General features: G+C 49.9%; 7 protein-coding genes across 7 annotated transcripts; 5 read left to right on the forward strand and 2 right to left on the reverse strand.

The window, feature by feature from the left end:
- Positions 1-232: 232 nt before the first annotated feature.
- On the reverse strand, positions 233-2,709 carry PC9H_007361 (uncharacterized protein; the record flags this gene model as incomplete). Its single annotated transcript, XM_036776893.1, has 11 exons — positions 233-434; positions 487-569; positions 620-805; positions 863-1,107; positions 1,237-1,278; positions 1,336-1,419; positions 1,482-2,028; positions 2,084-2,153; positions 2,201-2,254; positions 2,305-2,386; positions 2,439-2,709. 11 exons carry the CDS (start codon positions 2,707-2,709, stop codon positions 233-235), a joined length of 1,866 nt encoding a protein of 621 aa, XP_036630513.1.
- Positions 2,710-3,056: 347 nt separating this feature from the next.
- Positions 3,057-4,268, forward strand: PC9H_007362 (uncharacterized protein; the record flags this gene model as incomplete). The annotated part of the gene is made up of 5 exons (XM_036776894.1): positions 3,057-3,081; positions 3,136-3,197; positions 3,254-3,470; positions 3,523-4,010; positions 4,065-4,268. 5 exons carry the CDS (start codon positions 3,057-3,059, stop codon positions 4,266-4,268), a joined length of 996 nt encoding a protein of 331 aa, XP_036630514.1.
- Positions 4,269-4,587: 319 nt separating this feature from the next.
- On the forward strand, positions 4,588-5,585 carry PC9H_007363 (uncharacterized protein; the record flags this gene model as incomplete). Its single annotated transcript, XM_036776895.1, has 7 exons — positions 4,588-4,640; positions 4,700-4,763; positions 4,822-4,955; positions 5,008-5,163; positions 5,219-5,349; positions 5,396-5,485; positions 5,548-5,585. 7 exons carry the CDS (start codon positions 4,588-4,590, stop codon positions 5,583-5,585), a joined length of 666 nt encoding a protein of 221 aa, XP_036630515.1.
- A 214-nt stretch (positions 5,586-5,799) lies between these two features.
- PC9H_007364 (uncharacterized protein) lies at positions 5,800-7,075 on the forward strand (the record flags this gene model as incomplete). The annotated part of the gene is made up of 2 exons (XM_036776896.1): positions 5,800-5,805; positions 5,870-7,075. The coding sequence occupies 2 exons, from the start codon at positions 5,800-5,802 to the stop codon at positions 7,073-7,075; spliced, it is 1,212 nt and encodes a 403-aa protein (XP_036630516.1).
- Positions 7,076-7,366: 291 nt separating this feature from the next.
- PC9H_007365 (uncharacterized protein) lies at positions 7,367-8,299 on the reverse strand (the record flags this gene model as incomplete). The annotated part of the gene is made up of 1 exon (XM_036776897.1): positions 7,367-8,299. The coding sequence occupies one exon, from the start codon at positions 8,297-8,299 to the stop codon at positions 7,367-7,369; it is 933 nt and encodes a 310-aa protein (XP_036630517.1).
- Positions 8,300-9,562: 1,263 nt separating this feature from the next.
- PC9H_007366 (uncharacterized protein) lies at positions 9,563-11,370 on the forward strand (the record flags this gene model as incomplete). Its single annotated transcript, XM_036776898.1, has 15 exons — positions 9,563-9,593; positions 9,650-9,773; positions 9,824-9,860; positions 9,918-10,007; positions 10,064-10,165; positions 10,222-10,288; positions 10,337-10,374; positions 10,431-10,506; positions 10,563-10,577; positions 10,631-10,731; positions 10,779-10,873; positions 10,937-10,990; positions 11,046-11,119; positions 11,169-11,225; positions 11,285-11,370. The coding sequence occupies 15 exons, from the start codon at positions 9,563-9,565 to the stop codon at positions 11,368-11,370; spliced, it is 1,047 nt and encodes a 348-aa protein (XP_036630518.1).
- A 455-nt stretch (positions 11,371-11,825) lies between these two features.
- PC9H_007367 (uncharacterized protein) lies at positions 11,826-13,725 on the forward strand (the record flags this gene model as incomplete). The annotated part of the gene is made up of 14 exons (XM_036776899.1): positions 11,826-12,058; positions 12,122-12,158; positions 12,221-12,310; positions 12,387-12,488; positions 12,567-12,633; positions 12,687-12,724; positions 12,777-12,852; positions 12,910-12,924; positions 12,987-13,087; positions 13,144-13,238; positions 13,290-13,343; positions 13,396-13,469; positions 13,530-13,586; positions 13,643-13,725. The coding sequence occupies 14 exons, from the start codon at positions 11,826-11,828 to the stop codon at positions 13,723-13,725; spliced, it is 1,122 nt and encodes a 373-aa protein (XP_036630519.1).
- Positions 13,726-14,058: the final 333 nt, after the last annotated feature.

A 14,058-nucleotide genomic window follows, 5' to 3' on the forward strand; every position in this document is an offset into this window, starting at 1 on the left:
CCAACCAAGACCGATTCACAGAGCGGAATACCGGGGAACTCATATGGCAGTATTGCAGGCGGTAGATAATTACGACCAACATGAGATATAGTGCTCATCATACCAACATCATACAGTCGTTGCCTCTGAATTCACGGAAGCCCTCTTCAGCCAGGGCATCGTAAACCAACTCTTGAACCTTCCTCGAGGTGCCACAACATGCTGCTCGTTCCCGTGTTCGGCAGTAGGTTTTTTACGAGTCGCTTGTCGTGTTGAGGGCTTTCGGTGGATTTGGTGGTGTCTCCTTCTTGGGGGCGATGTCGGTTTCTCGGCAATACCAAGCATTAAAAATAAGAAGAGTCGCGACAGTGAAACACAGAGCTCCTACGATCAGACATGTAAAAGGGTCTGAAGAAAAACACAGGATACCGAAAGAAAGCATGAATGAAAGGATCCTAAAGATATGATCATAAGTATTGCAGGCGGCGGTAGTGGTCTCTGACTTACGAAAGCATGAGGAAGTTCCATGGAAGGCTGTAAGTGAGGGCCATGAGTTGCAAATTGAAAGAATGATTGCTCAATAATCTCAGCTAAGAGATGTGAGCAGCGGTGGTTATGTGATAACAAGGATACCACTTACAGGGCTTGCCGGGCCTTTCGACCTATTTTGCCTGACGAGCAACAGGCCAGCAATGATACTACCAATGCTCGAGGCTATAGACATGTAGCTGGCGATTTGGATCGGGGACCGTATACCATGACTGTTACCATTGTCAACACTTTGGATAGCCAAAAGCGCTACATTTGCGTTGAGCAGCACAGTAGCCTACGATATGTAGTTCATAAGGTTGGAGAGGTCGGGTACGCAGTTCAAGACACTCACGATAAGGATAAAATCCTGCCACTCAACGGTTAACCGAGAGACGACTTGGTTGACATGTGTTGCGTTCACCATTCGATCCACGTATGCGCCACCGAGCACGCGGAGATAGGCTTGAGGGCCGCCGAAGTGCAGCAGATATGACAGCATACTGAAGTAAGATCGCCCAGTCGAACCATCATACATAGTTTGGCTACAAGCCGAGCGAGCGGAAGGCTGTCCGTGAAAATTGATGAACCGATGGCGCGCTATGGATGGTTAATATCAACATATGTACTTGGTCGGCGAGGTACAGAGAACAGAAACCTCTTAGATACATTAATCTACCTAATCAATATAAGCACCAGCGATCAGTGGCTCAAGGGTAAGGCACTCACTTAGAGTAGCGAATGAAGCAGGGGCTAGCTTCTTGACTTGCGCTATAATGGGTGTCGTCAGGACGAGATCGGGGGGGGGAGAATATGGAGGGTGTCTACTTTCTGCCGCTGCAACGATGTCAAGCATGGTTTTCAGCTCGTCGGTGGTATCCTCAATGATAGAGAGTGGGTAGTTGGAAATATCTACGAATGGCATAGTCAGGACAATCGAGTTTCACTACGAACCACGTAAATGCATAACTTACCTCCAAGAGCATGTGTGATCATATCTCTCAGTTCATCCACCAGGCCCTGCGTTACTTCTCTGGTGTGCGGGAAAAACTCACAGTGACGCCTAACGAGGAGTAAGAGACATTGAGGGTACGCTGGAGTGGGAGTTGGTATAGTGACAATGAATACGTGGAGGATGCTAACCAAAATGCCTGAGGCTCTCTCACCAGTACAGAGCCTCGAGTTCATGTCCTGACAGACAAGGTTAGCAACAAACCAAGCAATGATGGGGTCTGGCCCACGTATATGAGCATCCGCCATCACACCGGGTACGTCCCTCCAATCCGGAAGATAGGCTGCATTGAACTCATCTAACCAGAAGACGGTTCGATTTTGGTGGTCGACTAGGTAGTAGCCACAACGTCCAGCACTCTTTCCAGACTCGCTTAAGGCGAAAACTAGTTCAGAGGACGGGTCAAGATGGATCCTATTATCCGAAACGAAAGATTCAAATGATGTTATGAAGCGCGAGATGGTGTCAAGGTTCGCAGAAGTTCCAAGGAGGGTATTGGTAAAAATATTCTGAGGATGAGCGGAGATGTAAGAAACATACTAGAAAGGAACCACAGGCCATTACCTTGGATTCATGATGAAAATATGTTGGGCCTTTAGGGTGCTCATACCTTGTCCAACCAACGGGTGCATCGCTACAGCGGGTTCAGCATGATTTCTGGGTACAAAATGGAATACTTACTCGGTCATCCTGATAGATAGCGGAGGTATCTTGATATCATGGTGCACGCGGGGGCTTCAAAAATGGCTAAGAAGTATTCTCACACGCAACAAATCCTCACATACACTGTTCCCGATCGTTTAAAATAACGCGGCGGAACTGGCAAAAATTCCGGGTATGAGCTACACAACATGGGAGGGTTAGGGCCTTCTGTTGTGGTCAGAAAAGAAGGTGAACTACGTCTGGATAGAAACTGTACCTGTCGTAGGAGGATCTGCAGTTTGGTCACCCAACTGGGGGCTGGACAATGGCAAGTCGGCAGTCGGATGTGCGCTAGTTGGAACCGGGGGAGCATGGTTTGGGCATGCCCCTGCCTCCAGGTCCCGGTCAGTCTGCGTGGTTTGTGGTAGCGCAGCTACATCTTGACTAGCAACGAAGCCTGCGCGGCGTTCGTCGCAGGCATTCGACTTGATCCCAGTCCCCGAACTTTCGCTAGTCTCATTGCAGCGGTTCCGAAAGAAGGGAGCCATCCACCGCAAAAAAGAGATAAATGTGAAGAATCTCCTACATTTTTTACCCGTCTTCTGCACGAAGCGCGTTACGTGCTGTAATAGTCGGAGCAAGGAGGATAGACGAAGATATGGCCAAGTAGTCTTGGTGAGCATGGTCTCGAAGAAGAATGTTATTTCCTCAGCACTCTTACGGCGTTTCCTGGGTTTCAGGGACGAATTCTGAGCGTTATGAACACTGCTGTATGTTTACAGTTTGGGAAGAACGGAAGCACAATGGCCGCTGGCTGTCAACCGTGCGAAATATCTGCCAATTGAACATCAATAGGGGTTCGGTCCTACTCCCATTTCCGAACCGTACAACAGTCATGTCACCCAAGGTACTCATCTGCGGTACGTGAAGTGCAGCCAACTGTACACGCGCAACGCTGATTTGAGTCGCCACAGGTGAACTAGATTGGGCCCAGGAAGACGCGAAGCAACTATTACAAGATTTCGCAGAGATAATCGTGAGTCCCGGGCACGGACAAGCGTTCCAGGCGTCCTTTAAATTTGACTCTCGTAGCTCCTTAGTTCTCCGACGCGCGCAGAATTCCTGCAGGGCTTTCAAGCCGGGGGAAAGTACGAGGGCGTCGTAGCCATATACAGAGATAATTCATCTGCTCAGTTTATCGGAAACTTCGACAAGGAGATCATCCAGGGAATATCCAGCAGCGTAAGATGGATCGCGCACAATGGCGCAGGATACGATCGCATTGACGTTCACGAGTGTAAAGCTTGTGGTACGTGAGCATTCAACTTGTGCACGCGACTTAGTGATTAAATTTGCCCCAGGGATAATGGTGTCGAATACGCCGGGCGCCGTAGACGACGCTACGGCTACGACCGCTCTCTACCTACTCATCGCGACATTCCGCCAATTCTCCGCCGGCGAGCGATCCCTACGCGCCCTAAACTGGAGAGTAACCGGCACCACCCAGACTTCCAGAGACCTCACGGGGCATACCATAGCCATCTTAGGCCTTGGTGGCATCGGTCTGCGCCTCGCTGAACTCGTTCACGCATTCCCCATGCGGGTGATTTATCATTCGAGGAATAAAGTTGCCAATGCACCGGAATGGTGTGAGTACTTCGAAGATGTCGAGGAGATGTGTGCCCAAGCCGATGTTTTGAGCGTTCATGTGCCTCTCAACAAGGATACAGTTGACTTGGTGGGGGAGAAGATTATTCGGTCTCTTAAACGGGGAGCGGTCATCATCAATACCGCGAGGGGCAAGGTCATTGATGAAGCAGCCATGATACGAGCGCTCGAAGACGGACATGTAAGCCAACTGATCCATTCCGCCTACGCTATGATACTTACACTTTCGCCCAAGCTATCTTCTGTCGGCCTGGACGTGTTTCCGAACGAGCCCGAGATCAACCCGCGTCTCCTCGAATTCCCTCAGCTCACCCTCCTGCCACACATGGGCACCGATACCAAAGATACGGAATACAAGATGGAACTTAGAGCCCTCCAGAATATACGGGACTTTTTCGCGAAAGGTAGAGGGAACGATCTCGTTTCTGAACACAAATAGAAGACATAGAAGAATTATATGCCGGGCGGCATTTAGACGTCTCATACAATCCCAAGATAAACGCCGTTTGCCAGTGCGTCATGAGGGACGAACACGCCCACTGCGAAAACACGTTGCAGGGCTTCGTAAACCTATTACAAGGCTTCTTGTGTGGATTGATGCACTGATGTAGGCAGTATTACGGCCATGAGGTTGCCTGCATGCACGTTTATCTATTGCAGCGCAGCAATGATGGCGCGATCGTTCCCTCACACTCAGACCCTCAGCTTGTATCACCTCACAAAACACCATCTATTGCGTACTTGGCAAGCTCGCAATTATGTCAAAGCCTGTGCCTTACACCGATAGTATGCAGAGCATATGGGCAACTATGTAAGCGACCTCCTCTCTTTTACTGTCGTGGACTAAGCTTACGACCTTCCGACGCCTAGCGAGGATTCTCTAAAAGCTGTACACGCTCAGACCGATGGGCTTCTGAGCTCAGGGCCAAAGCTGGTGAGTCCACCCATCGCTCCTAGTGCGATAGGAGATTGACCCTATTCTATGATTGCAGGAGGACGTCCAGAAAGAAATTGACCCGTTGAGCAAGGAGATCGCGGCTGAACAAGAGACAGTGCATGCTGAAATTTCGAGCCTCAAGGAAGTGGCTCGGGTAGACATCCAGAAGCAGGTGATAGCGGCGCTAGAGTAGGTCCATTTCAAGTACCATTCTCCGGTCAAGAGTTTATCATTGGGTCAGCGATCACATCAAGTCGCAGCTCCAACAGGAGATAGCGAGCCAAGTGAAGGCTCAATTCGATGTGCAGATCAGGGCGTATATCCCTGTGCCGATGTCCAAGCAGGTAGAAGAAAACAGGGCCCAGATTGAGAAAGTGAAGCACTCGCGGGTCAATGAGTCAGTAGTTCCTTCTGCTGACATTCTGTGCAACGAGAGTTTGATGTCTGATTAGAGACGCTCGGCGAGAGAACTCGAGCATCCAGGATACGGATTTGAATGAGAGTCTCAAGCCCGTCCTGATGGGTAATGGCGAGATCAGCAGTGTCTATCCAGCGGATCTACTGTCTCTGTTTGCTTACGACGGTACTTAGCTTACCTCGAACTAATACCCGTACTCATATGGAACCAGATGAATCATTGAGCAAACTGCTTGACGACTACGGGCTTCCAAAGGATGGGCCAATGGAAACTAGCGTAAACCGATTCATGGCGCACATTGGTAGGAGCTTCCATTTGTGATGTGCGAGTGTGCTGTCGCTGATTAAACTTCTTTCATTCAAGGTATAACATCGTGGAAAGTGTTCCCCTCTCCAACATAGCCAAAACATGTGGGTTCCATATCAGCTCTCCCAGAAGTAGTTTTAGGAGTGAAGCTCTTCGACTGTAGTTAATAAATAAACATTATGGCTGTAGTGGAACTCAGGGGCGGGGGACTTGTTTACTCCTTGAACGTTTGACAAATAAGGGCCCCCTCAAGCGTGCGTCCGTCACGTTTTATCCGCATTGCTCTCTCTGGACCTCCCTTCATCTTGCATGGCGGTGAGCAGCCTCTTTCTGTCCTCGTCGGGTCGCTGGTAGTCTAACACTCGTTCTCGTGTCTCAGCTAAACGACCCAACAATCGATCTCGTCCGCCAGGCTTACGGGAGATTGTCACATGATGAACTCCTTCTCTTCCTCAGAATTCGGACTCTCCCCACCTCTGGCACAGACGCAGAACTCGCTTCTCGTCTCACCCACCATGATCTACACACATATCACTTCGTCGGCCACAACCAAGGGCCCTCATCTCCTCCTTCATCACCGCCCCCGACCCTAAAATCGTCGAGTGGATTCAGCATCGACATTGTGGCCGATATTATGGACCAGGTTGGGGATTGGGAGCTGGCGAAGGCAGTGGGAGTGCCGACATCCATCCAGAGACCAATAGATTGGGCAAGGGCCGCACCCATCGATCATGCAATGCTCGCAGGCCATATTCCACTCATTCGATCGCTGGATCCAGCGAGCAATCCGCCTACTAAGGTCGGTGCAGTAGCTGCGGTTAGATTCGGTTACGTCCATGTCCTAGAATTCTTCCTATCACATCACCACGATATGTTTCTCTCCCTATTTTCTGGAGATATAATCCCCATCAAGGCATCACGGCACGGTCGAATCGGCGTCTTGTCGTGGTGGAAGCACGGGTTTCAAAAGCATCCCGATTTAATACCTCCCCCCAAAGCAGGATCCATCTCCGAGGCTGTTGATGGCGCTTCACGGAACGGACAGATAGTATCTTTGGAGTGGTGGCTTCATTCTGGCCTCCCTTTCGAATACTCGGATGCCGCGCTCGAGCACGCTAGTGCAAAAAATCAGGTCGCGGTTCTTGAGTGGTGGAAGCAGATGTCGAAAAAGACAGGTATGCCTCTTAAAATCGGTCGGGTCATGGACGCTGCAAGCACCGCTGGGCATGTCCCCGTACTTGAGTGGTGGGCGGCGTCCCAGCTTGACTTCAAGTACGATCGCTACGCACTGCATCAAGCCAGTTGTCATGGGCGGGTAGATGTATTGGACTGGTGGTTGGGCAGCGGTTTGCAGTTGGTATTCGACCAAGACGTGTTGACGGGTGCAACAAGACATAATCGTGCCGATGTGCTGGAATGGTGGGACAAGTCTGGTCTCCCGATTCAATACCGGATGTGTGATATCGAGGAAGCCTTGGAAGACGCTATCGGTGGGGGCGCACAGGCGAGAGCATGGTGGAAACGGAAAGGCGTCGATTTTCACGCCGACGATAAAGTTTGGATGAAGCTTCAGAACCTCAACTAATACTACGTACGTTCTCCAACTGTCATGGTATCGTGCGCTATACTGATTGCTCTTTGCGAAGGTATACTACCGATTTTCATACTATTCCTTTTCTTGCATGCATTTGTATCGACTCATCATATATTCTAATTGTTTCCACTGAACATTTTCAGACTACAAGTTATGTCAGGAGATAATATGCTAAGTTACATTGTCATTCGACGCTATTCGGAATATGGATCTGATACCAGAGACTCGGATACAAGTACAAGATGATTCATCGAGAATGTTTGCTTGACGATTGGTTTGCTTTCACTTTCTTCCCTTTACTAGTTGCTGCTTCCTCTCGTCTTCCAGAGTAGCTCGGCGCCAAATCTGTTCGGGTTCTGCTACTCCAAATGCCGCCTCCCAGTCGATTCCGTGTTGATCCCATCGAGGAGGTCGAATATACGAGGGGGTGCTATTATTGGCCGGCGCCTTCACGAACTGGTGCAAAGCTTGGCGGTCTGCGCTCACGATCGCAGCCATCGGTAAGATTCCCCCTCGGGCTTGGGCCAACATCGGGAACGCGAAGTGGGTTAAGCTCGGCATCGCAGCGAAAGGAATTCGAGCGACTGCAGGCGGGTAGGGAGTCTCATTGGAGACGCCATCCAAGTTGTACACAACTAGATGAGTGAGCTTGGACAAAAGGACAACTCCCTCAGGCGACTTCACCAACGGGTTCCATCGGTCGCCAGGTCCCACGAGAACGAGGCTGCGGCACTTCCACTCCTTTTGGATGTTCCTCCCTTCGGCAAAGCAGTCGGTGAGCATCGGCAGGGACACGAAGGTCATACCCAGCGAGTCGACATTCCTGATGACGTCGTACAGTGTCGCGTAGTCAAGCACAGTAGGGTCGCTGAGGAGGCGGTGCGGGCCATCCGTGCACCAGAAGCGGCGGACCATCTGGGCGTAGTCACAGTGGATGTCCAGACGGTGGGGCTGGCGCTGAGAGCGCGAGCGGCGAACTGCTTCGAGGAACGCGTAAAGCTGCCTGGGGTTGGAGATCACGACAGTGTGGAGAAAGCCGGGCATAGCCGCACGTCGGACGTCGCTCGACACCCTGGTCAGAGCCAGCGCAGTTTCGTAAGGGTTCTGGCCATTCACGAAATCCGGCAACGCTGCAAATCGCATCACTTGGTGGAAGACATCGGCCGGCCAGCGGTTTAGAGGAGGAAAAGAACGCGATTTGTGTTTTTTCTGCATTGTGTTCCTTGTGCTAGTTGGTGAAGTGTGTTCAGTATGCAGTGGGTGATTTTCGATGATTTTATGTCTGCTTCGCGAGGCTGCTTTTATAGCAGAGCCAGATGGTGGCACTGTGGCAGTTGCTGGCGGACTTCACGCGTAGTCGCTTCTTTGCGTGGGCCTCATTGTACGGGCCACGGAAGCTTTTTAGTGGGTGGCCACGGCCCTAACGATCAGATGCTTGTCCCCCCACTCACGCCTTTCCCACCCGCCCGCGTTCCCCATCGCAATTGTCATGCCGGGGCCATTGCTTAGCAGGCCTTTTGTGATGTTGTCCATATTAAACAACAAAGGTACGGCTTACTTTGTGAACTTGCCACCGAAGACCCTCGCCATTGTTTAACCACACTGATCATGACCATCCTGTTTATAGCTTCCTCGGCAGCTCGGCTCCTCCATTTACGTTGTAGATGAGGGGGCAAGGGTGAAGCGACTTACCCCTGTTTGGTCACAATCGCTGGTCCACTTCGAAGTTCGTGAATTGCATTGTGTTGGTGGGCGCAGCGCGTGGGCGGTGTTGGAGGCGCATTACCCCGTAGGCCTAAGGTAAGATAGATCCATCGATTTCCTGGCCTTGTACTCACAATTTTGGGATATATCTCGTTTAGGCAAGCCGAATTGTGGAGATCTCCAGGGACGATCGGGGTTGCCAAAACACAGCTCGGACTACGCGTCCGACTCTGCATCGGTTGATATGGTGGGATGCAGAGCAAGCAAACCCGACTATAGGAAAGTGGACGAACTTACAAGGTAGGTGAACCTGTCCATCCCCTCTTCCATCCCAGCTACAGTTCGAGCACATTGTACGACCCCAAACTGACAAGGGTCAGCAGAGGTAAGAGCTGCACGAATCGCATCTCATCCCATTAGTAGCGTGGTCAGCGTATCCTGTTGCGAGCTGATACACGAGAATTGGAGTACCTCATCAGTGGTGTAAGTGGTGAACGTTCATGTCAGAAGAACTGGGGGGGGTCACAGACATACTGATGACGTTCAGCAAAGATACGTCGCGACTATTTTAGAACCCTGAAAACAACATAGACAGTGCCTGCATGGCTCAAAATGACAAATTTATCCAGCGTTCGATGGCGCGATCCCACCGTATCTCTTCTTTTCACACTCAGAGAACCAGAGATGAGTAAGGCATCATCAGATGACCGGCGCACCGCGAGCGCATAAAAGAGCAGTCCGCGCCCACCTGCCAGTGACAGTAAGCTTATCACTATGGCCAGTCCTACGAAGAAAATGCAGTATGGTTCGTGCTTTGAAATATACGATGGCGAGATTTCATCCTTACTTTTATGTGTGCAGTCCGCCTGGGGAACTCGGGGCTGAAAGTCTCGAAGATCATCCTGGGGTGTATGACATACGGTAGCCCAGAATGGCAAAAATGGGTGTTGCCCGAGGAGGAAGGCATTAAGCACATTAAATTCGCGTGAGTCGCCCCCTACGTCCCCTGCAAAGACCCCTCTAGACCCCCTTTAGATACGATCAGGGGATTCAGTCGTTCGATACCGCCAATGTGTGTTGGCTTTTCTCTTCTAAGGCGCGTTGCGACACTGACTTTCCGCTCGAACAGGTATATTCCAATGGACTCTCGGAGATCATACTGGGCAAAGCTATCAAACAGCACAAACTACCCCGCGACGAGATCGTGGTGATGACGAAGGTAGCTACGATGCATTATTGTCTTGTGGTCATATCTTACACGATATTTGTCCACAGCTTCATGGAGCCGTTGCGCGAGAATATGGATATCGTTTCCAAGTTGCTGGGACAAATCCCGATGAAGTTGGGTATATCAACCAACATGGCCTCAGTCGGAAGGTAAACTCTTCAGAGTCCGTGCTTCATTGAAATTCAACATTCACGCACATCTTTAGCACATCTTTGAGTCTGTGAGGCACAGTCTCGAACGCTTGCAGCTCGATTATATTGACCTTCTGCAATGTGAGAATACCTCCGCTTCTGCGACTTATGTCCTAACTCTATCATTAGGCCATCGTTTTGATCCAGAAACACCCATTGAAGAAACCGTGTGTCATTAACGAACTATCCGATGATTAGGCACGTACACTAAAGACTTGGCTAGATGCAAGCGCTTCACGACGTAGTGCAAGCCGGTTATGTTCGCTATATTGGCATGAGCTCCTGCTACGCCTACCAATGTGGGTCATTCACCTTCAATTAAGAAAGAAACCTATACCTGACCTACATCCCTTAGTCCATGCCATGCAAAGTCTGTGTTCGCTGCAATTAACGTCACTCCATATTGATTAACACTCCAAACAGACTACGCCATAAACAACAAACTTACACCGTTTATCTCGATGCAAAATCACCACAATTTGATCTACCGAGAGGAAGAACGGGAGATGTTCCCAACTTTGAAGGTGGGATTGGGCATTCCGCCGTAGGCTGTGCGCTGATTTTGGCTAAGTTATTTGGCGTTGGATCCATCCCATGGTCGCCACTGGCGCGAGGTATCCTTACGAGACCATTCGGTGAAAAGACGATACGGGCAGAAACCGACCTGTAGGCCTCCCGCGCCCGACACTGAATCCCGGATAGATTTCGGATGTTGACTTCTCCGTGCAGGTTCCAGTCCATTTACAACAACAAGAGTGTCGGGACACCAGAAATCGTCAAAAGGTATGTAGTAGTATTTCTTATCCGTCAACACTGTAAAACGCCCTGTTTTACACAGGGTTGAAGAAATCGCGAAGAAAAAAGGTGTTAGTATGGCTCAGATCTCTGTTGCATGGTCATTATCAAAAGACGGTAAGATTTCCACCTTCTATACTATAAGCTTTCTCAACAACCCTCGCAGGCGTCAGCGCGCCCATCGTAGGGACCACCAGTTTAAAGAATCTCGAAGAGATGATCGGTATGTCCACTCGCCTACCAACGACGTTGGTATCTGACTTCTTACAATGTGGCTTCTAGACGCCATTCATATCAAGCTGACCGAAGAGGAGATCAAGTACCTTGAGGAGCCTTACCACCCCGTACCGATTGCAGGCCACAACTGATTCGTTGGACTCGGAGTTGTGAATAAGTACAGGGGAGCCCCTGTTTACAATACGCCGAGCGTGATGCTCCAGCTTCGACTCTTCGTTCTCCTTCACGTACAAAGACAACCTTAGCACCTTCCACACAAAACGAACAGAAAAGAACTATTGGGCTACAGGAAGAAAACTATGTCGGCCCCATCGGCACTCTATACACGTAAGTAAATCCGGCAGGGTGTTCCACATAACTCCCACTCCCATTTCCCGAATTCCCAAATTCCCATAAACTACTCCCATCCTCGACGCCTGCCCACGGAGTCAATACTAGAATCATCTATTGCTGGATTATTTTCAACCCCCGATTTGCCAGCTGAGTAAGTGAGTCGTCAGGGCGTGGTCAGATGTCCTGGATGTTACAAATGGTGAGGAGATATAAGGCGGCACGCCCAGTGTTGTAAGAATATTGACGATCAACGATGGCCAGTGCCCCCAAGAAGATGCAATACGGTACGTCTGACCCTTTCGGTGTCGACCGCGATGGGAACAACTATGCTCACCTCGCCCACTACACCATTCGATCTTCAGTTCGCCTTGGCAATTCTGGGCTTAAGATCTCGAAGATTGTCCTAGGGTGTATGACCTATGGCAGTCCTGGATGGCAAGGATGGGTTCTTGAAGAGGAGGAAGCGATCAAGCACATCAAATTCGCGTACGTGCGACTACCTGTTAGGCCGAAAGGTTTCCTGTTTGCTAACCTCATCGACTGTGGCAGGTATGACCAGGGCATACAATCATTCGACACCGCTAACGTAGGACTCCTCGAGTTATCTCCTTGCTTCGACTCTAATAAACTGCTGAACATGGAATATAGGTGTATTCCAATGGTCTTTCTGAAATCATCCTAGGGAAGGCTATCAAACAACACAAACTACCCCGCGACGAGATCGTCGTCATGACCAAGGTTCGCTATTTCTGTTATCTCTGTTTCGATATTTGGATGTCCTCTGATTTAGCCATTTACTTGACACCGATAACAGCTTTGGGGAACCGTAGCCCGCGAACACGGATACAGTTTCCTCCGGACAGGCGCGAATCCAGACGAGAATGGGTACATCAACCAACATGGTCTGAGTCGCAAGGTTCGCTTCATCCCCATCTGTCCGACATGACACCGCGTAGGCTGAACGATTCCAAACGCTGCGTGCTTGATTTATTAGCATATCTTTGAATCCGTTAAGCACAGTCTCGAGCGGTTACAGCTTGACTACATCGACCTTCTGCAATGTGCGTACCCAAACTTCTTTGTGTTCTAGCTGAAGCTAATTCGTTCGATGTAGGCCATCGCTTCGATCCCACTACTCCCATTGAAGAGACCGTAAGTTGTTTACCTTGCAGTGCGTTGGCCATGGTAATCAGCGTTCTTATAGATGCAAGCGCTGCACGATGTCGTGAAGGCGGGTTATGTTCGCTACATCGGAATGAGCTCGTGCTGGGCATATCAGTGTGCGTTGGTCCCTTCTTCGTAACTCTAATAATGTACTCAACTCAGCATTCATTTAGTCCACGCAATGCAAAGTGCGTTCACATCAGATATATATAGCTCTCGTAGTAGCATTCACCTGACTTGTTCACCGCAGACTACGCCATCGCGAACAAACTGACACCGTTCATATCTATGCAGAACCACCACAACCTCATCTATCGAGAAGAAGAGCGGGAAATGTTCCCTACATTGAAGGTACATCCATGCGTTCTTTTCTGTAGTAACCAGTGAGACTGACGACGACTACTCAGCTGTTTGGCGTTGGCGCCATTCCATGGTCTCCCCTCGCCCGTGGAATGTTGTGTAGACCACTCAGCGAGAAGACACATCGCAAAGAAACTGACCCGTACGCTTCTAGCCCCTTATATTCAATGTGATATTCTCACCGCTTTCGCAGTTATGTTGGTATTTACGATGCGAGCAATGCCGGAACAGCGGAAATCATCAAACGGTGGGTTTGTTCTTTTTGTGTTTCCGATGCTTTTCTTGACCTCGCGATGTAGCGTCGAAGAAATAGCTACGAAGAAGAACATCAGTATGGCCCAAGTATCCGTTGCTTGGTCCCTTTCTAAAGAAGGTGATTCCCAATGATCTGCGGCGTCTCGGCGCTGTTGCTGATGTCTTTCCCCTTCTGTAGGCGTGAGCGCTCCCATCGTCGGCACAACTAGCCTCAAGAACTTGGAAGAGATGATTGGTGCGTCCCAATCTCTATAGTTCTTTCCATCAACGATTCACCGTGTAAAATTCTAGCTGCGGTGAGCATAGAACTCACAAAAGAAGAAATTGCGTATCTGGAAGAACCATACACGCCGGTGGCGATTGCCGGTCACTGATGTACTTGTGAAAAGGCTTGACCTACAACCCCAAATCGAACAAATGTTTCGCTAAATTCGATGTCCCATAATGACTGATTCGTTCCGATTCGCCCTCTTATCCGAGAACACGAAACAAAACAAGCTCATCCCGAGTCAAACAGTGATATCTTCGTTTTGAAAGTTATGTTCTTGAGTCGAACCATAGTGCAGAAATTGCGTGCCTTGATCCCCGGCGCGTTGAACTTGTATCATTTGTGATATGTCCTTGCTCACGAAGAGGCTTTCTCCTGAAGCAGTGTCCGAGCGCGGGGCCCCTGGATGGACATCGCCAAGGCGTGAAGCATGATGTCA

Source organism: Pleurotus ostreatus (assembly GCF_014466165.1).
Source record: "Pleurotus ostreatus strain PC9 chromosome Unknown scaffold_5, whole genome shotgun sequence".
NCBI classification, from domain to species: domain Eukaryota; kingdom Fungi; phylum Basidiomycota; class Agaricomycetes; order Agaricales; family Pleurotaceae; genus Pleurotus; species Pleurotus ostreatus.